General features: G+C 37.3%; 1 protein-coding gene across 7 annotated transcripts in view; it reads left to right on the top strand.

Moving 5' to 3' along the window:
- Window positions 1-27121, top strand: part of FUT8 (fucosyltransferase 8) — a 203874-nt gene that overhangs the window by 115890 nt on the left and 60863 nt on the right. For all 7 annotated transcript variants that reach the window (XM_084792306.1, XM_084792308.1, XM_084792304.1 and 4 more), the window contains 3 exons: window positions 3457-3572; window positions 3685-3847; window positions 21430-21544. In XM_084792306.1, coding sequence (XP_084648432.1) covers window positions 3457-3572; window positions 3685-3847; window positions 21430-21544 — 394 coding nt within the window. The remainder of the gene's footprint in view (window positions 1-3456; window positions 3573-3684; window positions 3848-21429; window positions 21545-27121) is intronic.

Below are 27121 nucleotides of genomic sequence, written 5' to 3'. Positions count from 1 at the left end.
TTTGTCTGCAAATATGTTTGTGCATCATGTGCCTGGTGCCCTGGGAGGTTAGAAAAGAGTGTTAGATTGTTTTGACCTGGAGTTATGCCCTGTTGTCAGCTGCCACAGGAGTGCTGGGAACCAAAACAGTGACCTCTGCAAGAGCAGTGATGCTCTTAACCGCTGAGTTTAGTGTATTTTGATTTATTGTTGTTTTCTCATTTTCTCATTATGGGCTGTCTTGTAAGTATTTTTTTTTTCAGCCTCCCCACTCCCTGCCCCCTTTGTAGTACCAGGGACTGACCTAAGGACCTTGTATGTGTGAGCCAATACTTTACTTAAATATTCAGCTCTCTTTTCATTTATTTATTTATTTTTGAGACAGAGTTACTCTGAGTGGACCAGGCTGTCCCTTAATTTGAAGTCTTCTTTGTCTGAACCTCCCTTGTAGTTGGGATTACAGGGTCAGGCCACCAAGATCAGGCCAAGTATTCTTAAGCATCCTCTTGGGGTTTAGTTATCTGAAGATAGTTGAATCCTTTCGGTCTTGCTTATAAAAATGTCTTTGTTTAGTCCCAGACTACTTTCCCTACTGCTGATCCCAAATCTTTCTGAGCTTTATCCCTAGTGCCCTATACAGCCGTATATGAACGTCAGGCACCTCCACTAATCTTTCTGTAGAGTTCCCTCCCCAGTCTTGAGTAATTTCCTTATTCAACACTTTCTTCCATGTGTTATAAGCACTATACTGATTCTCAATTATTAGTTCTGCAGGTCTCTGGGGTTGTCCATGTTCAGCCCTCCTTTAATTCTATCATCTGAACTCGATGTGTCTTACTTTTATACTCTAGAGCCATCTCTTCATCTTAGGGAATACACTAGGGTCCACCACCATGTCCCCTTCTCTGCATTCTGATGTGGAGCCTCTGTCGAGATGTAGGTTGGGGCTGTTGTAGGGCTTTCCTCATGTTGCTCTCTGGAAGCCAGTGCCTTTTGTTCCTGGGTTTGCTTCATTAGACTGCGCACATGCATGCGTGTTTATGTGTGTGTGTGTGTGTGTGTGTGTGTGTGTGTGTGTGTGTGTTATATAATATATTATCAACTATATAGAACTATATAATATGTATAGGTATATATATATTTATAGTTTGGGTTTTGGTTAATTTCAGATAGGTAATAAATCTGTTTTTTTAACATTACCATGATAGAAAATAGAAGTCCTTATTCTTTTGTATAGTGAATGTGATAGGAGAACTTTCCATTCTCAAGCTTAAATTAGAGAGACTGTTCATGCTGATGGACATTTATAGATAACGTTTGGAAAGAATAGTCCATATGCTTTTCTTTTTCCTTATCTACAGTGTATTCACAGTTAGATTATACAATTATATATAATAATGTAATATAGATCACTACGTACATTCCATTTTATTAGAATTAGGTTGGATTTAGTACTTGATAAAAATCTGCTGAAAAGATTGCATGTTATTTTTTATGTCTGGTTTGTCCTTGGTACTGTCCACCAATATAGGAAGAAATGAGATAAGGAGAGCCTAGACACAATCTTTCTGTTGTTTGAATTTTTCTATCTCTAAGCTATGTTTTGATCAAGAGCATCTCTGTCCATGGCACAGTGCCTCCATAATAAATCCTAAGAGGTAGAAGGGTTTTTATTTGTTTTGTGTTTAAACATGGTTTTCAAGAAATGAATCATCTAATTTTGAAAGAGATTAAAGGTCAGATATTAAAAATTATATATCAGTACATGCCTTGTTTATGTATATGCATATTTAAATGCTTATACATTATTCAGTTATATACTTATTTTTATTTTAACATTGCTCACTTTGTGCATGTACAAATGAATGCTTTTTCATTGATATTCTATGTCTTTAGAAACATGTATGAAAGATGGTTATTTTAATGCTTCTGTTTGATGTTAATGCAAACAGTTTCATTTACAGTTCTAATTACTCTACTATATGTAAAACAGTAACTTCAACACTAAACACATTATGAAGTGTAGTGGAGGTAATTAATAGTTAATTTGGTCTCATTCATTTTGCAAAATGTTTAAAAAGCTGTAAAATACCTGTTTCATTGCATTTGGACCAAAGGATTATATTACTGTCTCAGTTTGGGTTCCACTGTTAAGTTCCTACAAAGGACAATAATTGTAAGAGTAGATAAATTCTCTTTTTTTATAACTACAGTTTTGAAGAAGAATCATCCCATTATTTAATATTCACAATTTTGCAAAAAGAATACGTGTTTGTGTGTTTCCTATGGGAGTTGAGATAAATACCAGAAAGCTGCTGCCTTTAAACAACAAGCTCCCCCTCTCCCCACAGTGATCATTTTAGAAGTCAGAAATGATTTCCCCTGAGCTAGAACCAAGGTGTCTAGAGGCAATATTTCATAGGGAAACTGCAAGTGAGAAATCTGTTTCCTTTTCCAGTCTCTAAAAAGATTCAATTCTCGCTCCTAGATCCTTCCTGCATCCTAAAAGCAAGCAGCCACGTACCCGCTCTATTCTGTCGCAAAGTCTCCCAGTCTCTCTCTCTTTTGTGGATGCTCTTGATTACACTCACCACCCACCAGACCACCCTGCATGCCTCCAGTCTCTGGATCCTTAAACCCATATTCCACGTCTCCTTTTGCCACGTAAAATAATGATCATAAATTCCAGAAATTAAGATACAAATGCCTTTGGAAGATCACTGTTTATCCTACCAAAAAGTTTCATGTAGGTATTTATGCCAAAATGGAGTACAGAGTATTGAAAAAATCACACAAAAGCAAGCATGTTCCAAGTTTGGAAAGAAGTGGAACAGATACAGGCTGATGGAATAAGCAGAAGATTCTAGAGTTACTGTGTTATTTTTTCAACAATTTATGTTATTGAATGATTTTGTTTATTTCAAACAGAAATAAAGACAATCTCCTTTTTTCTAATGTATTTCTCTTCCATTATCTTTCCCTTCCCTATAAAAGTATTGCTAGTTACAGATGGATTCACAAATTGAAACAGTCATATAACCTGATACTGAGATTAATACAGAATTGCTTTGTCTTTGATATTTGATGACCCTGTAGAGATCCTTTCAGATATATACTCACTCTCTTTATGTCACTTCACCTTCTCCTACATTTTTGTTATTTTTAGCACCACTATGAAATTGACCATTTTGCCACCAGAGGTGACACCCCAAATAAGGAGAAAGATTTTAGGGAACCACTCTACACATCTCTTAGCTCTCAGGAGATCTTATATTTCAACTACATAACCATTTTCTGCTCTTGTTCATTCCCGTGCCAGCCCTGATAATTACTCCTGTACTGTTGAAAATATTCAGTTTGCAACTCTTTTTGGTATGCTTAGTGACCTGCACAGATACTAATCACTATGGTTTAGCAAAGTATTCATGTGTTTTGTTGTACGGTATAAATGTTCACATTTTCCTCTCTGAACCACAGAATACCAGAAGGCCCCATTGACCAGGGGACAGCTACAGGAAGAGTCCGTGTTTTAGAAGAACAGCTTGTTAAGGCCAAAGAACAGATTGAAAATTACAAGAAACAAGCCAGAAATGGTATGTGATTATGCATGTTCTTCTCCATATTACTATGCTGAGGGTAGCTCAATTAATTGAAAATTCCTCTTACCAAAATGTTAGAAATGCTCATAGTTTCTGTTCTCTGCAGGTCTGGGAAAGGATCATGAAATCTTACGAAGGAGGATTGAAAATGGAGCTAAAGAGCTCTGGTTTTTTCTACAAAGTGAACTGAAGAAATTAAAGCACTTAGAAGGAAACGAACTCCAAAGACATGCAGATGAAATTCTTTTGGATATAGGACATCATGAAAGGTACCCCACATGCTTCTTCTCCTGGGCTCTCATAAAGATATAACGTATGAATGAGACGTTGAGACTTTTTAAATTTTCTGTGCAGATTAGTAAGTGGTACTGTGTTTAAGTGTGGTAGACTATCTGATATCCCAAAATATAATTACTTGCCAAATGCAGTTAATCAGCCAAGCTGTATGATATTAAATATTATTCACAGTGCATTTCTAGGAATCATTACACCATATATAAACGTGTCAATTAACAATACATGGAAGTGTTCTCTGTAACAATTGGTATTTCAGGTAGAGCACGTGGGTTCACATTATAGTGCCCTGGAACTGACACCCACGCTGCTGTCGTTTCTAACTTCCAGATAGATGTTGGGAACGTAAAGATCACACCTTTAAAGGGTTTCTAATGGAAGGTTAGCAGGCTTTGGGTAAAGGGGAGTATTCTGTAAATTGTTGCTTGTTTTCTAGAGAGGTGTACATAGGGTCTGCCTACCTAAATTTGTGTCTCCTATTTAGTGATACGCAGTTTATCATCCATAGGAAAGAAAACATTTAGGTGTTAGTGTTCATGCAAATGAAATGTACATGAGAATCATTCTAAATAAAGTAAACATCCTTTGGCTTATTATATTTAAAAGCCTATGTTCTTAGGCTTCATGAGAATTACTGTCTTATTAGTAAACAATAAAAGAAAAATGATTGTGTTAGTACAGCCTACCACTGTGAGAGGAAATGAATTAGCCCATACAAATGAGAGAGTCACACAATATTAACATCATCAGCAGTAGTACAGTGATTATGAAAGATTACTCTCCTGTTTTAAGTAAAATTACATATAAAGTCTCAGTGTATTAGAATGATTTTAGCAGTATTGTTTTATAGAAATATGAAAGTATAGATTTAAAGGGTTGTTGAATTAATTATTAGGCCCCAAACTTGACAGTTTCTTTGAAATTTCTTACCCTAGCTAGCAGTAAGCATATACTTACACCATTAGACCAAATGTTGACTAATCCTATCCTTAATAGGCTTCTACCCCAATTCTGTATCTCTGCTTCAAGCTTCTATTAAACAGGGCTTTGTATTTGTGTGTGGTTTGCTTATTGTAGCTATACAGAAAAATGCAGATTTAAACAAGACTTGATATAAATAGATTATGTAGTATAAAAACAATTTGAATATTGACTTCTGATGAAATGTTTACTCAAATAATTTAGTTAAATTACCTGATGAATTCTCAAGTGTTTTTCTAAATAAAATGATTTTAAATTATTTTATAAATATAATTTGTACATATGCTTTTCTAATTACACAGATAAAGCAAAAATGAGTAGAGTAAGTAAGCCCATGATAAATAACTGTAAATCACCATTACATTTTTTGGTAGTTGAACTTTCAAAAAATTATAAGTTCTGACATTGCCACTTAGTTTATTTCACGGAAAGCAAAATGCAAAGTGCAAGTACACAAGTCCGTTTTCTTATATTGTCTTAAATAGAGAGTATATTGACTCTAGGAGAAAATACAAGGTAATAATTCAATTTCTGGAAGACAGGTTAGAATGTAGCAATACAAATAATGAGAAAACATGACAACACATTAGGGAAATAACCTTTAAAGTAGTAAAATATACAAAAAGCAAGGATGTGTATCATATAGAAAATATCCTCAGAGAAATTGGTCTGAAATTCTCTTTTTTTGTTAGGTCTTTGTAGGGTTTAGGTATCAATGTAACTATGACCTCATAGAATGAATTTGGTAATGTTCCATCCATTTCCATCTTTTGGAGTACCTTGAAGAATATTGGTATTAGCTCTTCTTTGAAGGTCTGGTAGAATTCTGTGCTGAAACCATCTGGTCCTGGGCTTTTTTTTTTTTTTTTTTTGGTTGGGAGACTATCAATGATTGTTTCTATTTCCATAGGAGAAATAGGACTATTTAATTTGTTTATCTGATCTTGATTCAATTTTGGAAAATGGAATTGATCATGAAATTTGTCCATTTCCCTTAGATTTTCAAATTTTGTGAACATTGATGCAAAAATACTCAATAAAATACTTGCAAAATGAATACAAGAGCATATCAAAGATATCATTCACCATGACCAGGTAGGCTTCATTCCAGGAATGCAGGGATAGATTAATATACAGAAATCCATCATTGTAGTCCACCACATAAACAAACTGAAAGAAGAAAACCACATGACCATCTCCTTAGATGCTGAAAAAGTATTTTACAAAATCCAACACCCTTTCTTGTTTAAAGTTTTGGAGAGATCAGGAATACAAGGCACATACCTAAACATAATAAAGGCTATATACAGCAAACCAATAGCTAAAATCAAATTAAATGGAGAGATACTCAAGGAAATTCCTCTAAAATCGGGGACCAGACAAGGCTGCCCACTTTCTCCATATCTCTTCAGTATAGTTCTTGAAGTTCTAGCCCGAGCAGTAAGACAACAAAAGGAGATCAAGGAGATCCAAATGGGAAAGGAGGAAGTCAAATTATCCCAATTTGCAGATGATATGATAGTGTACATAAGTGACCCCCAAAATTTCACCAGAACTCCTACAGCTGATAAACACCTTCAGCAAATTGGTTGGATACAAAATTAACTCAAAAAAGTCAGTAGACTTCCTATACACAAAAGACAATCAAGCAGAGGAAGAAATTAGGAGAACTACAACTTTCACGACAGCCACAAGCAATATAAAATATCTAGGAGTAACTCTAACCAAGCAAGTGAAGGACTTGTTTGAAAAAACTTTAAATCTCTGAAGAGAGAGATTGAAGAGGAATCAAAAGATGGAAGGATCTACCTTGTTCATAGATCGGGAGAATTAACATAGTAAAAATGGCCATCTTACCAAAAGCAATTTACAGATTCAATGCAATCCCTATCAAAATACCTATACAATTTTTAAAAAACATTGAAAGATCAATTCTCAACTCATATGGAATAACAAAAAATTCAGAATAGCTAAAACAATCTTGTATAATAAAAGATCCTCAGGAGGAATCTCCATTCCTGATCTCAAGCCGGACTGTAGAGCAACAGTAATTAAAACATCATGGTACTGGCACAATAGGCTGGTTGATCAATGGAATTGAATCAAAGACCCAGAAATGAATCCACACACATATGGTCACTTGATTTTTGACAAAGAAGCCAAATCTATTCAATGGAAAAAGGATAGCACCTTTAACAAATGGTGCTGGTCTACAACTGGATATCTACATGTAGAAAAATGTAATTAGACCCATATTTGTTGCCATGCACAAAACTCAAGTCCAAATGGATTAAAGATCTCAACATAAAACCAGAGACACTAAATCAGTTAGAAGAAAAAGTGGGGAAGAGCCTGGCGTGCGTGCGTGCGTGCGTGCGTGCGTGCGTGCGTGCGTGCGTGACAATGCATTATAATTTTAATTTGCATTTCTCTGATAGGCATTGATTTAAGCACCTTTTCGTGTACCTGTTGACTATTTGTATGTTTTGTTTGGAAAACTAAATTATTTTTCTGTTTTCAGTCAGGTCATTTATTTTGTTGTGAGTACCTTATATATTTTAGTTAATATCCTTTATTGGATATATAATTAAAAACCTATTAAAATTAGAAAATAGCTATACTTATAAGCAAGTATCATACTGTTATGTTTATTATAGAGCCATAGTTTAGGGTCCAGAAATGTGGTATCTTTAGGCTTGTTCTTCATTCCCAAGATAATTTCACGTGATAGCAGTCTTTTCAGTTCCAAAAATAATTTTAAGAGTACTTTATCTGGTTCTATAAAAAAATGACATAGCAATTTCTATAGGGACGACATGCAGTAAGGACTTTATAGCAATATTAATTCTTCTACTCCATGAACATAGGGTATCTTTTCATTTTGCATCATATATAATTTTTTCATTGGTGTCTTACAGTTTTATAGATCAGTGTATAAGTCTTTACCTCTTTGAAGTTATTTCTACTTTTGACACTATTGTAAATGGGGTTGTTTAATTTCTTTAAGGGATGGTTTGCTAGTATATATGCATGCAATTTGTATATGTTAGTTTTGTGCCCTTCAGCTTTATCAAATATTTTTATTATTACCACAAAATTTTTAGTAATTTCTTTAGAGCCTCTGTATGTATGATGATGTCAAATCCAAGCAGATATAGTCTAAATTCTTTTATGTTTTAAATTTGTTATTTCTTTTTCTTGCCTAATTTGTCTGGCTATGGTTAACAAAATCATTTTAAATAGAAATAGAAGCATAGAGATGAGTGTCTTTTATCTTGTCCCTTACTTGGTTCTTTTAATATGAATTCGGTTTTCTCATATGTGTAGAAGACTATTATATCTAAATGCATCAGGGATGCTTTCTTATACTCTTTTCTTGTAGTGTCCTTAATTGGCTTTGGTGTGGCAGTAATACTGACCTTTTCAAATGAGTTTGGAAAATTCTCATTTCTTTAATTTATGAAAGAATTTTTATAAAGATTGGCATTGATTTTTCCTTAAATGCGTATAGAATTTACCTACAAATGTATTTGGTTTGGGGCTTTCATTTAATGTGATTACTAATCTAATCTCTTTGCTTTTTATTGATTTCCTGAGAATTTCTTCATAATTCACTGTTGGGCTCCTCCCTGAGCGCAGTAGTTAGATAAGTTACCTTGAGGAAGTGGTAAGCTTCAGCAGCCATGCAATGGTACTGAAGTTCTGTACTGCCCCAGCTGCACACAAAACAACACACAGTCCAGATTGGCCTTCTTCAGTGCCTATGGGATCCAAGTGGCCATCAGAAGTGGTTAGAGAATCTTAGGAGAGTTAGAAAATAAATAATCTGATCAGTGAAATAAACATGAACAGTTGTGTGCCAGATAGTATAGGAGAACTGGGCTTTATAGGCAGTTCAAGACACTGCAGTATGAACAGTATTTGAACTGGGCAGTGGTGGTGTACGCTCTTAATCCCAGCACTCACAGAGGCAGAAGCAGGTGGATCTCTGTGAGTTCAAGGCCAGCCTAATTTACAGAATGAGTTCCAGGACAACCAGGACTACACAGAGAAACCCTGTCTTGAAATAAAACAAAACAGTATTTGATCTTATTAGTCATTGTAATAGTCATGTAGTAGACTTATTTCAGAAAATGAATAAGGCCCAGCAATGGCAAGATGGCTCAGATAGTAAAATACTCACTGTCAGGCCTGGGTTCAATGGTGGAAGGGCATAACCAATTCCTACAAGCTAACTTCTGCCTTTCACATGTGCACTGTGGTATGCCACCCCAAATAAATAGGTGTAACAGAAAGAAAGTGAATAAAAGGATTGAGTGAATTTGAAGTCAGGGTAGTGAAACAGTTAATAATAGATGAGATTTCTGAACAAGATTAAAATGTAAGCAGCAGTGCTCAGAGAGCCACATTGCAAAGGAAGGGTATTTCACCAGGGTGAGGACATCCAACTTAGAAAAAAGAGAACAGACTTAAAATCGTCATCTGAAAATCTTGTTTTTATGGCAAAAGATACTGTATGTCTGGAAGGGCCTGAACCGGGCAATCCCGGAAGATCTCTGATAATCTTCGAGCACTGCTAGAGTGGATGGGTTCTGAAGAGGTCCTGGGAAGGGGCCTTGAGAGCACATTTATCTCACTTATTGTTCCATTCTAAAACACACAGACCTCCTAGAGAACTGTGAGAGCCTCATCTGGAGCAACCCACAGGGAGATGAGGCTCATTCCATTTTCTTTCTTATTATCATGAACAGTGTAGTGGACTTAGCAGGGGAAGAGCACCCACAAGTGCTGCCGAGGCTAGTCACTGCATCTCATAGTCTGACAGGAACTTGTGGGTTTCCCGTCTTATGAAGCCAGTGTAAAAACTCTGGCTGTGAAGTTTTACACAATGATAACTGAGAAGTGGGGACTAAATATGGAGTGTTGTTGTGACCAGGCTTAAAATACGCTCAGCCAATTTTCTCCCTAAATGAAACTTGTGGCTTCTAGACACTAAGAGAAGTAACCCTGAGCTACCAATACTCTCCACTCTTCTTGTCCCTAAGCTGGGGTCTGTTGTGGGGGTATCTGTTACACTAAAAACAATTGGTAGGGTTGTTCCTTTTTACATGGATTGCTTCAGATGCTTTCAGAACTTGACAATATACCTTCTGGGTTTTTTGTTTTTGTTTTTTTGTTTGTTTGTTTTTTGGTTTTTTGAGACAGGGTCTCTCTGTGTAGCCTTGGCTGTCCTAGACTCGCTTTGTAGACCAGGCTGGCCTCGAACTCACAGCGATCCGTCTGCCTCTGCCTCCCGAGTGCTGGGATTAAAGGCGTGCGCCACCACGCCCGGCTTGTTTTTGTTTTTGTTTTTGTTTTTGTTTTTCCAGAACACTGAAGAAAGGGGTAAAGAACTACAGTTTATTTTTCATTCTCAGTGGACAGGCTGGCATGGTGCCTTTGAAATGCTAGTGGACCTCCTGCAGGCTCTCGTTTTTTGTTTAGAAGATACAAGCAGTGACACAAATATTAGATGGAGTAGCTGTACTCTGGTAAAGCATTTTACACCATAGGGCAGCGACAGATTTCAATTTCATTGTTACTACTCTTGCTCCCTAAAAATGTATTGACTTGTACAAAGTCCTGTAGGGAAAAAAAAATCTCCAGGAGCAAACCTCTGTTATCTTTGTAGCTGGTCACCTGACTAGGTTACCACATTTGCTGTGTGAAATGGTAGAAAATATTGAACTTATGAGTGCTTGGTTTGAGAAGGCCACAAATTTGATAAATAAACTTGACTTTGATGTTAAACTACTTGAGAAATTCCTTAGTGTTCAGGAAGGGTAACCTGGAGTCTCAGATCACCTCCAAGTGTTCCCTTAAGGACTAAACCCTAAGTGTAACCAGGAGAACACTAGTCAGAACCTAGCATATTGAGCAAAACAGCACTTCAAAGCTCTTAAAGGGTAACATCTGGCATCCTCAGTGATTCAGTGCTCAAATTCAGTTCATCAGAGGTACACTTGCCAACAAGAAACAGAAGCAGTTCCACCGAGCTTCACTGTCAGAGAATTAAGTGCAAACACTGAGGGGGCTATCTGAAGCTTCCATTCTTCCTTTGTCAAGCCTTCCATCTGTCTGACCCCAAGGAGTTTCTTTGTATTGCATATGTTCTTCTGGAGAGCCCTGTGCAAGATAAAGAAAGGTTGAGAATGAGTTCTGTGAAGTACTGTATTGCTGTGTTTCCAGCCGTACTCAAGGAATACCATGACAGATAAACCAAAGCTTTGCTCCTTTTATTTTTAAAGACAGGATATCATTATGTAGTCCTGACTCTTGGTTGGCTTGGGAACTGGTTATGTAAACCACACTGCTCTCAAACTCAAAAAGATATGCCTAGCATAACGTAACTTATAAGATATGGCTTAAATGTAATGGTAGACACATCAAACTCTGTGCATCTAAGTTGCAGTGTCCCACCAATAATTCAGGAACTGTTAGAAATACCTAAAACATAGATGTTTGCTCTATTTTCTTTTTAAATATAAGTGTTTACAACTGCCGATACACTTAGCACTCCTGCTGCATCCAAGTGTGAGCTTGTTGTGTTTACATTTTGTTTGTCTTGAGATATGTCTTGATTTACTCCGTATTTCTTTGACCCATGGAATTTTCAGGGAAAATTCCCTGTTTTTTGTTTTGTTGGTTTTGTTTTTTGTTTGTTTGTTTGTTTGTTTGTTTTGTAGTCAGTAGTGGTACCCAATATGAGGCTGTGGGAATAGCCCAGTGGTCAAGCATTTGTTTGGCACATGCCAGGTTCTGGGTTGGATAAGAGGCCTAAAGGAAGGGAGAATAGGATTTTAATCTTATATTTGTTAAGCCTTACTCGAAGCATGACATACCATGTCCACGAGAGCACAGACCCAGTTTAGACAAGACTGCTTTGAGACCATATCCAAAGGAGCTGGGGCCTAAGTATACAGCTGCTTCTGTTTTCATAATGTAGAGATGAAGGCCGGTGAGTCTCATCGAGGTTCTGGTGGTAAGAAAGGTAGGGAAGAATTCTTTTTCCCCCTGCTTGCTGGTGTTCTGTATGGTGTAGGCACCATGTTCTCTCTTCTGGAACATGACTGTCGCCAGTCATTAAACGCAGGCCAGAAGCCAAATACCACGCTTATATCAGGGTTTCTGCTCACTTGAGAATTTTAGCAAAATAGCATTTATTTGATTAATCTTTATGTATGATCTGATAACTGGTAGGGTCCTGTCTGCTACCATAATAGGTAATCACCAGGTAGTAATTAGTAACAGTCTTGACTTTTAGAAGGATTCTAAGGAATTTATAGGGTTATAGAGTAGGCTCAGTGGTTAAGGATACTTGTTGCTTTCACAGAAGACCTGGGCTTGATTCCTAACATCCACATGGCAGCTCACAACCATCTCTAACTACAGTCAAAGGGGATTCAGTGGCAACTTCTGACCTTTCTGGGTCCTAGGTACACATATGGTATACTTCTTTATACATAGGAAAACCACATATTTTAAATAATAAAATAAATCTTAAATATAAGTGAAGAACTTTGAGGACTGTGCTGCCGAGTAGTGTATTTCTTGCTCTGTGGACCCCAAGCCACAGCTCCCCTGCGTCTCCAGTGAAGTTCAATCTAATCTACTTGCCGCTGTGTTTCATAGTAATGCAGCCACGTAGTTTTGCTGTTTTTATACCATTACTCATTAATAGCTTCGACCCTTTCTCTTAATAGTGAGATGAAGTATATATTTTGGAATGGTGTTTTTTGCCATTTTGGTTTTATGAGCTATATGGTGCTATGAATACAGTGCTTAGGTTTATACCTTAACCTCTGAGTCTATTGTGAATTTTTGTACTATCACCCGTTAGATTGCTGCAGAGACTTATTTGACTTTACGACTATTGTGATTCTTTTGTTTTCCTCATCCTGCCAGATACTAGTTTATGAAATAATTGCTGGAGTTTCTTTTTCTGCTTTTAAAGGATAGGAAGGCTCACAGAGCTGAATAGACAGTGATCTATTTCTCGGTTAAGTTAACTGAAGCTCTTGGAAAACAAAACAAAACTATCTGTGGAGCAGCACTCTCATCTCCTTGCTGAGTTCATATCATCTTCTTATCAGTAATGTGTAATGACAGCATTGCTAATAGCAAATAGTAGGGGCTACATAGGGCTCAGTGTCCTGGTTAGAAATTGGCTGATATACAAAAGGCCATCATGGAGGCTGGGAAAGGACTTTGGAGATAAGGGATATAGTTATCTGTCTAATAATAGGAAAAGATTGATAGGTTAATGGCTTGCACATTGTAAGATTAAATTTTTGATCATAGGTGTTATGTGGCCTAGTTAACTTTGTTTTGTTTTGTTTTGTTTCCCACTATCTTTGAAAGGCTCAAGAGTTGCTGTTTCCACTCTTGAAATGTTAAGTTTTACAGTTCTTCAGATCAGATCTTTGTGTTTTAACACACACACACACACACACACACACACACTCTCTCTCTCTCTCTCTCTCTCTCTCTCTCTCTCTCTCTCTCACAGAATGAATGATCTTAATTTCTTTGAGATGTGATTTGTTTGAGGTTTTTAGCCTACAATGTGTATACTCTTTTTCAACTTTTGAATTTCTTTGGACAGAATGTTTTTCTGTGGACATCCAGGTGTATTTCAAAGTGATAGTAGAAAATCCCTTGTAGCACTTACGAATACAGGGAAATATTTTCATGGGAAGTTGTTCTTATTCTGTTTATCATTTAGTCTGTATCTACCATTTATGAATTTTGCATCTTTAAGGGATTCTCCCTCCACCCTTGAAATGAAGTTTACATTGAAGATCTAGGTTGAAGATTATATTGCACCTAGTAGCCATTGTTCTGTTTTGCCTGCTTCCACTGTTATTGGGGGCGGGGCGTGGGAGTAAGCGTGTTCCAAACTGAAGAATGATTTGCATATTAAAATCAATGCTTTACCAAGGATTGTCTATATGCCAGTCACTAATGATAGTGTCTTCATTCATTATCAACCATATTATATAACATTATATAACCACATTATCAATGTAATAACCCTGAAGCAGAATTACAGTAGTCCCCTTCTATCTGTTGGTTGTTTTCTAGTCTTTTAGCCATTGTTAATCACAGTCCAAAAATACTAAATTGAAAATTCCAGAAATAAACAATTTACAAGTTTTAAATTGCACATCATTCCAAGTGGTACGTAGATCTCATACCGTGTTGCCAGGGTGCAAATCATCTCTTCGTATATCCAATCCATACTGCATGTGACAACTGTGAGTCAGTCACTTAGTAGCTGCCTGTTACCAAGCGGACTGTTGCAGGTTTCCAGTGCTTGCTTTCATGTAGACCTTGCTTTACTTAGTAACACTGCAGAGTGTAGAGGTAGATATAGTAATTTCTTACTATGTATAAATATAAATTAAACACCATAGGTTTGTGTATATATGGGAAGAAATGTACTGTATATAGTTTTAAGCATCCCCTGGATGGGGGTCTCCAAATATATCTCTGATGGATAAGGGGGACGTACTCTAAACCTGCTTATAACTATTCTTAGACATGGAGAAATGAAGTAACTGTATTAGTTACTTTCCTTGTTAGTGTGATCAACTACCTGACAAGAAAGAACTTAAAGACGGAAGGTTTGATTCTCAGTTTGAGAGTACAGAATATTCTTGGCAGGAAACTGAAGGCAGCAAGGGAATTATTTGCAGTCAGAAACAACAAGATGAGTGCAGGTGCTCCACTTGCTTTTTCCTTCTTATTCAGTCTGGGACTCCAGCACAGAGAAAGGTGCTGCCTACATTCAACTTGAATCTGTAGTCAAGACTTTTCAAAAATACTCGCATTAGCTGAGCATGGTGGCCCACACCTGTAATCCCAGCACTTAGGGAGGCAGATCTCTGTGAGTTCAAAGCCAGCCTGGTCTACAGAACAAGCCAAGGATACACAGAGAATATTTTCTCTTTAAAACACACACACACACACACACACACACACACACAAAAAAAACAAAAACAAAAAACAACAACAACAACAAAAACAAAAACAAAGAGAGAGAGAGAGAGAGAGAAGAGAAAAAGGAAATGCCTGCATTGACTCAATGCTTCTCAATCTAATGAAACTGACCGTGAGAGTAATTAACCATCACTGCAACTTTAGACAAATTTCACATAATTTTTCTTGTGTGTGAACCGGGTTTACCCAGGGACTAGATTTTGCAGCAATCTCCCTCGGTCAAGTTTATCTTAGTAAATGTTGAATCTTCACCTTCAGATTATTCTTATATGAATTTTAACTTTATTGGCCCTTGAGGGAAATTTTTATGTTTTAGCATTTTGAATCAGAGATAAATAAAAACCTTACTGTTATAGTTTCTTTAATGGCAAAATTGAGACAGACTAGACACCCTCCCTTTTCACATAAAAGTTTAATGACTATGAAAATAGAAAAATGACTCTGGAAAATGCAATAGCACAGACATAGACAGCTTGTGAAATAAAGCTTTGACAGCCCTCATAGCTGGCTGACTCTAAAGTCACACAGTCTATTCTAATGTTCTCATTGCCATCAGGCATCTGTACCCTCACTTTGCTGATCCCTAACCTTGCCTAGGCTTACATATGCTAAGTCTTAAAGTGGCGTCATATGAAGCCATCATACTGCCCAACTATGAGATTTCTTGATACTTTCATGATAAAAGCAAATAAACCAAAATATCTAGCTTTGGCGGGTTTTTTAAAAAAGATTTTATTATTATTATTATTATTATTATTATTTATTAATTATTGTTATTATTATTGTGCTCTGCCTGCATGTACACCTGCATGCCAGAAGAGGGCATCAGATCACATTATAGATGATTGTGAGCCACCATGTGGTTGCTGGGAATTGAACACAGGACTCTCTAGAAGAACAGTCAGTGTTATTAACCTCTGAGCTGTCTCTCCAGCCCAGCTTTGTCGATCTTATATGGAGTATGGCTCAGGCTGTGGAATCCCTGAAAAACCAAGGATTTCTGCAAAATGCTTTTTCAATCACCATAATTCTCAGTAATAGGCCGTAACTTTCTGATTTGATTATTTTCAGGTCTTTAACAAAGGAAACTACATTTTTTAAGGATTGCAACATCCAGACATTGTTGAGTTGATGAAGAAATAATATGATATTAGCTTTGTTTCCTGTCAATACTGACTTAGTTATGTGGTCTGTGATTGGGAGAGAGGTTTGTGGGATTTAAGAATCAAACTTAGTAGATAGAGAGTAGTGTGATGTATTGGTATTCTCACTGATTATTGTGCTTGATTTATTTTTATCCTGATGTGTTATTGTGGGTATTAGTGAAATTCATATATTGTTTGAATATATGTGTACATTACACAGTGATTAAATCTAGCCCCCCTTTATATACCCATGCCCCAATCTCACTTTCTCAAGCCCTAGCTAGGACTACTTTTTATTAGAGTTTATTTTTTTTTAAATCACATATGAAAGAAAAATGTGATACTTACTCTTCTGTATCTGTCATATTTCACTTAACACAGTGTTCTCTATCCATCTTGGTAAGGTTGACAGGATTTCAGTCTTCTTCTTTTGTGGCTGAACAATATCAGTTGAAACTTCATTTCAAAAGCTGGATACGTTTGTGCTCTTTGTATTTTCTCTTGTTATTTTTCTATTTTTATAATCCCCAAACATTTTTGTTTATGTGTGTGTGAAATTGTTATTGGGGGAGATGATTCTCTAGTCTGTCTCAATTATGCCATCAATGAAAAAATTATAAGGATGTTTTTTGTTTCTGATTCCCAATATCTTGTTGTACTGGCTAATTTTATGTCAGCTTGACACAAACTAGAGTCATCTGACGGGAAGGAATCTCACCTGAGATAGTCTTCCATAAGATCAGGCAAGTCAGTAGGGCATTTTCTTAATTAGTGATTGATGAAGGAGGACTCAGCCCACTGTGGTGGTACCAATCCTGGGCTAGTCATCCTGGGTGCTATAAGAAAAATGCAGGCTGATCAAGCCAGTGAACAGCAGTCCTTCATGGCCTCTGCATCAGCTCCTGCCTGCAGGTTTTTGCCTCCAATTTTTTGCCCATTTTGAGTTCCTGCCTTGGCTTCTCTCAAGGGACTATGACTTGGGATATATACACCAAATAAACCCTTTCCTGCCCCAAGTTATTTTGGTCATGGTATTTCACAGCAGTAGAAGCCCTGACCAAGACACTTCTTTATTCTCTTAAGGATGAGCATCTAGATTGAATCTGTTTCTTAGTTACTGTGACTTGCAGCAATAAACATGACATGCAAGTATTTAATTGATATACTAATTATATTTCCTATAGATACCAGATATGTACATAGAAGTGAAATAGCTGGATCATATAATTGAACTAATCTACATCCCTACCAAGTGTCTGAGAGTTCCTTTTTCTTTCAGTCTCTCTCTCTCTCTCTCTCTCTCTCTCTCTCTCTCTCTCTCTCTGATATTAATTGGAGTTGAATGATTGCCACATTGTAATTTTTATTTGCATTCTGTTTAATTGTGTTTAGTCATCTAGTTGTTGATCATTCTGAATTCTACACAGATTGGGTTGTAATGAATTGCCAAGACTTAGTGCTATTGTAACTAGGTTTAAAAATAAACTGCTTTTAAAAAAGATTTATTTATGTATTATGTATACAGTGTTTTGCACACCAGAAGAGGGCACCAGATATCATTAAAGATGGTTGTAAGCTACCATGTGGTTGCTGGAAATAGAACTCATGACCTTTGGAAAAGCAGCCAGAGTGCTCTTAACCTCTGAGCCATCTCTCCAGCCCAGTAAACTGCTTTTTTAAATTTACCAGTTCATAAAGAAATTCAGATTTTTTTTCATTTTTGGTGGTACAGGAATTACTTGATTTTAAGACCTGAATCCAGAAAACATAGCTATGTGCAGAGGCTTATACCCATAAGTCCAACATTCTAGAGACTGATGGAAGAATATCACAAGTTTGAAGTGAGACCAGACCACATTGTAGGAGCCTATGTTAAAAAAGAGAGGAGGGTGCCTAAGCCATAATAATTTTTATAGAATTTCTTCCAAATTAGGCTTAATGGGTTTTCTGCCTAGTTGAAGCCGTGTCAATAAAATGTACTGTTTTTTTAAACATATGTCCCTATGCATGTCCATATGTGCATGTGTATGTAAATGTTTATTTTAATTTTAATGCTAAGCATACAATATTGGGTTTTCTTAGTCATTTGCTAAGTAATCGGGGTTTTATTCCACTGTGCTCTAACTTCACCAGTAATACTGCTATTCAACACTGACATTTGCAATAGGTTTTGTGACCGTTGATGAGTAGGGGGAACGAGTGGATGCTGTGGAGTCTATGAAACATAAAGAACTTTGAGTGTGTTGTGATAGAGGTTTATACACCTGAGAAGACATTGTAAGTTTCCAGCTGAGCTTTACATCATGATTATAGTTAAAGACTTCTGTGCTTCTCAGATAAAATCATAATTCTGTTTGGTCAACATGTTAAGCAGGCTTACATTACCACAGTGAAGTAACTGGAAACAGGCAGTTTTATAAAGAAAAGAGACTTGTTTACAGGCCTGGTACTCCCAGCATCATGATAGAAGCATGTGTGGAAGAGCTTGCATGTCCAAACAGATAGTCTGGGACAGAGAGAGAGAGGCAGGCAGAGAGAGAGAGAGAGGCAGGCAGAGAGGCAGGCAGAGAGAGAGAGGCAGGCAGAAAGAGAGAGGCAGGCAGAGAGAGAGAGAGAGGCAGGCAGAGAGAGAGAGGCAGGCAGAAAGAGAGAGGCAGGCAGAGAGAGAGAGGCAGGCAGAAAGAGAGAGGCAGGCAGAGAGAGAGAGGCAGGCAGAGAGAGGGGCAGGCAGAGAGAGAGGCAGGCAGAGAGAGAGGCAGGCAGAGAGAGAGGCAGGCAGAGAGAGAGGCAGGCAGAGAGAGAGGCAGGCAGAGAGAGAGGCAGGCAGAGGGAGGGAAGGAGGGGAAGGAGGGAGGGCGCAAGGGAAGGGGAGGAAGGAGAGGAGAAGAGGAGAGGAGAGAGAGAATGTGAATGTGAATGATGTCACATAGCTTTGAGGGCGTTCCTCACTCAGGAACCTCAGGACCTCCTTTAAGATAACCCCTTCCCATCCGACCCCTTCCCAATGCTGCTACCCTGAAGATTAAAACTTTGATTATAATGGGCCTTTGGGGACACTCAGAGAGCATTCAAGCCATAGATGGTGGTAATTTAACTCAGTAACAAAAAAGTATTGCAGGCTACACAATAAGGCAGCTCACTTTGATAATATGGGAAAAAATTGAATTTGAAACTGTTCTCAGCATGTAACCTAGCAGTTTAATTTGTGAAAGGGGCAGTTAAATTTTTTTCTGTATAAAAAGAAATTATTCTTAATCTTAAGTTAGAATAACATATAAAATCAACAAACATTGCATTTTAGACTCTTTACCATGTTCAAAAAGGGTAAAGATAGAAATAGCTAAGCTCCAGTGTGTCCTGTGAGTAGGTGCTGCTGACACCAATAAATGCCTAAAATCCTGTGACAGTGACCTGTTGTTCCAAAGCATGTTCAAAGTCATTCTCCTACTGACGTAGGCTGAATATTCTGAACTGTATCATACAATTTTAATTGTTGTTTTACATCAGTATTTTTCCTTTTTTCAAATGTATTGTTATCACTTATTCATAGTACAAATGGTGTTCTGTGATTTGCCAGTATTTACTTACTAAATGATGTAACAGTTAAGAACCAGAAAAAAAGAAAGATTTACCAAGACCAGGTCAGTTATTCCTAGATAACTAACTCACAGTTGTTGACTCCTTTCTACACTTTTTAAAGGGGCCTTTCTTATTGGCCAGTTTTCTTCTCCAGGGTCTTACAGGGACTGAAGACTGGTTAGTTTTTATGCCTAGACTTCTTTACCACATATACTGTCGTTGCCAACAAATAACTCGTTCTTCCCTTTATCTGTGTAATTATTAGTCTGTGGCTTTTATACTCAAGGGAAATACTGTAAAACAACTTTCTGTGGGTTTCTGGGATTGGGACCCATGAATGGAAGGAGAGAAAGGAGAGGGGACAAGTGAGAGAGGAAGGGAGCCAAATTGGGGAAAGATGGTAGGATGTTGGCTATTTATATGTGGATTAATCTAGGAAAGCCTTATGGAGAAGGTGACATTTGAGAAAATATTTGAAGAACATTTGGTTAGTCCCATGACTGATATAAAAATAAACAATGAAGCATTAGAGATCAGATCAAATGATGGGCCATGGTGTATGGGGCCGTAGGAGTCAAAAGGTGACTTTGGCTTTGACTCTTGAGTGATTCGAAGGGTCAATTCAATGTTAAGTATAAAGCAGAAGTGTTATTTGATTATGAAAGGATCTGGCCACTATGAATAACTCTACACATAAGCAAGACTGGAAGCTGGGAGAATTGTAGAGAGCTGCTATAGTAATCCCAGTGAGCGAAGATGGCAGCTTAGTGGGTAACATTACTGGTAGAGACTCATGATCAAAAACTGGTTTTATATTTATTTGCTGACAGATTATCTGGGGCTTGTTAGAGGAAGAGGGATGCTCTTTTTGCTTTCTTTAATACTAAATGCAATCCATTTCTTTTATTTAATGCACGTAATGTACGTAAAGCTATCTGTACTAATTCTGAAGTATCTCTTCATATTTTTCAGGGTATTTTAGTTTATTGCCAGGAAATCTACCATGTTATGATTGAAATTACTGATGGCAACAGAGTGAGAAAGTATCTTAATCATTCCATTAGTTTTGATGAGAGAATAGCAAATTATGGCCCAAGGGCAAAACCTAGTTCTTTTCCTAGTTTTGTTAATAAAGTTTTATGGGAACAGAGCCACACCTATTCTATTACTTATTGCTTATGGCAACTTTTCTGCTGCAAAGGTAACAGAGAGTGTTCCCTTTGGCAGTAGGATACTAAAACTGGAATTATACAAAGATCAGCATGGCTTCTGCGGAAGGGAGACATGACAGTTTATGAAACATTACATACTTTCAAAAGTTAAAAAGCAACTGAGGATCACAGAACCTAAAATCTTAGAACCTGTTCCTGTAAAGCAAAAACTTGTTAAAGCTTGATTGTTTAGGGCATTTTAAAAGATTTATGTCAAGTTTTTCCTTTAATCTTTTCCCAAATACTCAGTGGAATATTAAGAAGGGTTATAAATGGTAAGAGTGAGGACACAGTGGTATTATTCAAATACCAATACCTTGCCTACTGAATTGCATTCTTAATACTTGGGTTTTTTTGGAAAACAGTGTAGCTGGTTGGCCTGTGGAAAAACGTTATGTATCTTTTCAGCAGAACAGATTTTCTATAATAATGAATCATGGATGATAGAGAGTTGATTTTTGAATTTCATAGTCTTAATGGAAAATGATGCTCATCTCTTTGAGCATGAGACTTTCTGAACAATTTGACTCCTTTATGGTTTTGTGTAATCCAGTGAAAGAGTAAAAATAAGTGGATCTCTAATGTCACTTGCTTTCACAGGTCTATCATGACAGATCTATACTACCTCAGTCAAACAGATGGAGCAGGTGAGTGGCGTGAAAAAGAAGCCAAAGATCTGACAGAGCTGGTCCAGCGGAGAATAACATATCTCCAGGTAAGGTTAGGTTAAAAGTAGGAAAAAATCATAATAAAATAATAAATAAATAAATTTTGCTTTTCAAAAGTCTTTATATTGCTTTTTTAAAAAATTACTCATTCATTTGCATATTTATTCAGAAAGACAATATTTTATGCTTCAGGACAGCAGCAGCTCAAAGTATAAAGGAACTACTTCTTCACAAACACAAAAGCTATACAATTATTAGCATGCTATATTTTGTGGGAGATGCCTATTGACATTTCGACAAAGGAGACACCAGAGATAGTTTATGGAGGATATATTATCTGAACCTACTGTGAAGGGGGTCAACACTGATTTCTACACCAAGGCATGCTTCAGCATGCTTGCTGAAGACTGTGTTGTGAGCAGTGGCTCACAGCAGGGTAAAAGTAATACAGGGTCCCAAATGTGAGCTGAACTCTTCAGTTTGCCTGGAGTTTTAGGTTGTTTAACAAGAGGGATGGGAGCCTGCAAAGAGATTTGAGAGCTATATTATAGAGGGCAAACTTTATGATGTATGAACATTAAATGATTAATGTGAAAGATTTATTCTGATTTATTTGTCAAGAAATAAGAAACATTGATAAACCTGTTAAGGGCTTTTGTGTTGTCTTTTTTGTGTCTTCTTTTTAGGTCTGATATGCATATATAGACAGCTATTTGTAAGGAAAACGTTTTGAATTTTATTTTATTGTCATTATTTTATAGACATGTTCTGGTTTTGGTTTCACAACATCCTGGTTTTCTTTGTTCATCCTCCCCACCCCACCCCCTACCCACTGTGTTCAGGATTAAACCCAAGGCCCTGAGCATGGTAAGCTAGTGGCAGCCTAATTTTTAAAGCGTTTTGCTCATAAAAAGTACACTGAAGACAGAATCTAAAAGTTGTACTTTGGTTAAACTATGTTGGTATTTGAAGAGATTAGAAGCAGCAAGAGCGTTTAGGACAGTGAGATTGTAGTACAAGCAGGAAGAATTGAGAGGCGTTGAACGTGTGATTGGAAGTGGAGACAAACTTGCAGAGATTGGAAAAATACAATCAGTTGACCTTTCTAAATAATTGAAAGAGCTGAAATGCTGGGAATGGAAGCGTCTTTAACTGGCAATAAGTTGAGAGAAAATTGTTTTGAGGAAAGCATAGTGTAGAAGAGACAGTCAGCGCCGAATAAGAAATGCTTCAAGTTGAAATAACCATAAAGGGTCCTCTAAGCAGTGCTTTTCTCATTCTATGATAGCGTGGTTTCCATGTACAAGAGCTGCGTTTTTCTTGAAGGTTAGACGCAAAGGGACAGTTGGTGACATGCTGTATATTTAAGGCGCCTGTTTCCATGCAGGGAAATGGGGGCGACAAAATGTTTAGGGATATTAAAAACCCACTTGGTGTTGGCATGTTCTCTTAGTCTCATACTCCCCTGGCCATGCGTTAGACAAGCCTGCAGAATGAGAAGCGCTTTACCTCCTACAGGGAAGAGGTAATTATCTCTTATCAGCTAGATAGTCATTCAGTGAACTGTGAACACCTGGTGGCACAAGTCATCATCTCCTTTATGAATAAAATGGAAGTAACAATGGTTTTGGAACTTCTATATACTCATTAAGCTTTCAGCCACTGTATTTAAAATATGATTTAAATTATAAGCACACTGTAACAAGTACCTGCCACTGGCTTTATTTTCTTTCTCTTCTTTAAAATCTACTCTTTGGATCACATTGCATGTATCAATATTTCATTATTTGAAACTGTGATTCATACTACATTTATGGATGCACCACTGTTTGTTTACTTATTTATTTGCCTTTTGAGAGACATTCAGTTATTTCCAGTTTGAGGCTATTATAAATACTCTTTTAAAACATCCACATACAGATGTTTACATGGGCTTGTGCTTTCATGCTTTTTCAAAATACCGAAGTGTAGAATGTATGGGTTTTTTTTTTTTAGTAGAGAAATTTTTGTCAGGTTTTCATTCATTCTCCCATTTACCATGAATTCCAAAGTGACAGTGGCAGAAGTGGGCACATTCATAATACTTTTGCTTTCAGTAATAATTCAGGTACTCAGGAATTTAATATTTCCCCAATTAATAGAGAAAATATCAGATAGTCATAATTTTAGCTTCATCATACTTATTGAAAATCTAATTTACTATATCTCTTCAGGTTCTCAGTGGAAATGATGTGATACAGGAAAATTTAGATATCTACACAGCACAATTCTCAGAATTCTAGTCTTTGCTACTGGGTCTGAGTATTCTAATATAGTTACCCCAGCACTTAAAATATTGTATGTATTGTGTTTTTCTTATTTTTAAAATTGAAAATAGATTTATTTTCATATAATATATACTGATTATGGTTTCTCCTCCTTCTGCTCCTCCGAGTTCCTCCACAGCTCTTCTCCAAACTGGACCCATCCCCTTTCTGTCTCTTATTGGAAAACAGGCATCTAAGGGGTTATAATAAAATAAGATTAAAAAAACACATTAGAATAGAACAAAATAAACAGAAGGCATAAGAAACAAGTATATATGTAGAGACCCACTCATCAGCACACTGGGGAATCCCAAAAAACCACAAAACCTGAAGTCATAATATTTGTACAAAAGAGAGAGAGAGAGAGAGAGAGAGAGAGAGAGAGAGAGAGAGAGAGAGAGAGGAGAGAGAAACTGAAAATGAATAAAATGAAACAAGGAATCTCCAATGATGCCTTTGAGTTTGTTTACTGTTGGCCATTTACTACAAGACATGCAGCCTACTCTTTAGGGTGATTTGTTTCCCCAGTGCTGGTGGGAATGCAAACTTGTACAACCAACCACTTTGGAAATCTGTCTGGCACTTTCTCAGAAAACTGGGAATAGGGCTTCCTCAAGATCTAGCTATTCCACTCCTTGGAATATACCCAGAAAATGCTCCACCACACAACAAGGACATGTGCTCAACCATGTTCATAGCAGCCTTATTCATAATAGCCAGAACCTGGAAACAGCCTAAATGTCCCTCAGTTGAAGAATGGATAAAGAAACTGTGGTACATTTACACTATGGAATACTACCCAGCTGTTAAAAACAGGAAATCCTGAAATTTGTAGACAAATGGTTTGAACTAGAAATGATCATACTGACTGAGTTAACCCAGAAGCAGAAAGACTCACATGGTATATACTCACTTATAAATGGGCACTAGCCCAAAAGGCATGTCCCATGAAAGTCTTCACTTACCAGGAGATTGGGATAGATGTGAGGACATCCCACTGGGACTCTAGGTAAGACAAATATAGGAGATGGGGAAATAGAAGGACCCAGAGGGTCCTAAAAACCTACAAAAAGATCATTGTGATGGGTGGGTAGGGGCCCAGGGGGGTCTGCTCAAACTACTGTACTAACCAAGAACAATACATGTAGTAAACATCAAACCCCTACTCTGATCTACCCAATGGTCAGGACATTCTCCACAGTAATGTGGAGAGCGGGGACTGACTTTGACATGAACTCTTATGCCCATATCTGACCACCTCCCCTTGGTGGGGGAAGGCCTGATGTCACTCAAAGAAAGAATAAGCAGGCTACCAAGATGAGACTTGATAGCCTATGACCATATAGAGGGGGAGGAGGTCCCCCTTGGTCACAGACCTAGTGGAGGGGAATAGGGTGAAAGTGGGAGGGAGGGAAGAAGGAATGGGAGGATACAAGTGATGGGATAACAATTGAGTTGTAATTGAATAAATTAATAAAATTTTAAAAAAACCTAAAATTCCATTTGAACGTAGTTATCAATTGGAGGTTGTTTCTGGCTTAGGGATGGGGGCCATGTGTGCACTTCTTTCAGCTCTAGGACACCATCTGAATCTGATTTCAGAAATGGGTATACCATTTACATTCTTTCCCCCCTTTTATTTATATATTTATCTATTCGTGTGCATGTGCGTGCCCATGAATGAATGTGAGGGTGGAAGACAACTCGCTAGGACTGGTTCTCTCCTTCCACCATGTGTGTCCCGTAGACTGAAGTCAGGTTGTCAGGGTTAGTGCCAGCGCCGTTACCCCACTGATCTGTCGTGGAGTCCCTGCTTATACTCTTGGTTCTCCCACCTCCTCATGGACACTTAGGACCGTTGGTCTTACTTTAGCCACTTAGGATTGTTGTAATAGTAAGCCATGGGTTTAGTTTGTATTTTCTTTTGAGTGTAGTTGAATGGTACCTCTCTATTTGCTTATTTACCGTCTTTGTATCCTATCCTCCCTCCCCCCCCCCCCCATTTGTGCGGGAGCAGGTGTGTAGCAGTGCACATCTACTTGGGCCGGGCAGGGGACAACATCAAGTATCACTCCTCAGGTGCTTGTCACCATTTTGTTTTGTTTGAGACTCATGACCGTGCCAAGCTTTTTTTCGCATGCGTTCTGGTGATCTAACTCAAGTCCACATGCTAGCGAGGCCGGCCAACTGAGCTGTCTTCCCAGTCCCTTTATACCTTTTTTAGTGAAGTACCTGTTCACATCTTTTGATCAACTTTTGGTTGGAATATTAATTTTCTTATGATTGAGTTATTGAGGCTGTTTATTCTAGATATGAGTCTTTTATTGTTAATCTGGAGATCTTTTCCAGTTTATAGCTTAATGATTTTCTTTAATTTTAAAGAATTTAAAAATGTTTTTGTGTGTATGGGTATTAGTCTGCATTATATGTATATGCACCCCATGCACATGCCTGGTGCCCACATTCCAGAAGACAGTGTCAGATCCCCTGGCAAGGCAGTTACAGGCAGTTACAGGCATTGTTAGTTGCCAGGTAGGTGCTGGGAATTGTACGTGGGTCCTCTGGAAGAGCAGCCAGTGCTGTGCTCTTAAGAGCCATCTCTCTAGCCCTTAAGCACTGAGCCATCTCTCTAGCCTTTATTTTCTTATCAATGTCTTACAAAAAGCAAAGATTTTTAAGGTTAATAAAATCCTATTATATTTATATTTTGCACTTTTATATTTATGAATCTTTTTCTAAAAGTAAGGTGACTAGATTTTCCCCCTGTTTTCTTCTAGGAGATTTAGTTGCCTATTTTTAAAATTTCTTTTCCTGGCATTAGGAATTGAATTCAGGACTTTGTTGCATGCGCTATGAAATGGAACCATTGCTTCTCCACTTCCAGTTTGATGATTGAGCTGTTACATTTAGGTCTGTGATTCATTTGGAATTTTGATATGAACCAATAATTCAGGTTCATTTTCTTGCCTACTTGAGCTATTTTTTTTTCAAAGACTCACTTTTCCCATTATTTTAATGCTTTTGTTGAAAACCATGTAGTATGGTGAGTGATGCTTGTCCTGGCAATACCATACTGTCTTGGTATCACTTACTATAGCTTTGCAATATGTATTAAAATTGGGTAGTATGATTTACCCAGCCTTGTTCTTCTTTTCAAAATATTGTCATAAATTCTTTGCATTTTTAATATTCTACAATGTACATATCTTAGTATTACAAGTATGTGAAAATACAGTTGAATTTTTCAGATTTATCTTATATCTTGCAATTTTATCAAAACCGTTTATTAGGTCGGTTTTTTTTTGCAGATTTTTAATC

Source organism: Acomys minous (assembly GCF_964271855.1).
Source record: "Acomys minous genome assembly, chromosome: 8".
NCBI lineage: Eukaryota > Metazoa > Chordata > Mammalia > Rodentia > Muridae > Acomys > Acomys minous.
Note: the sequence above shows the minus strand (reverse complement) of the source record. Positions and strands in the feature narration are given on the sequence as shown.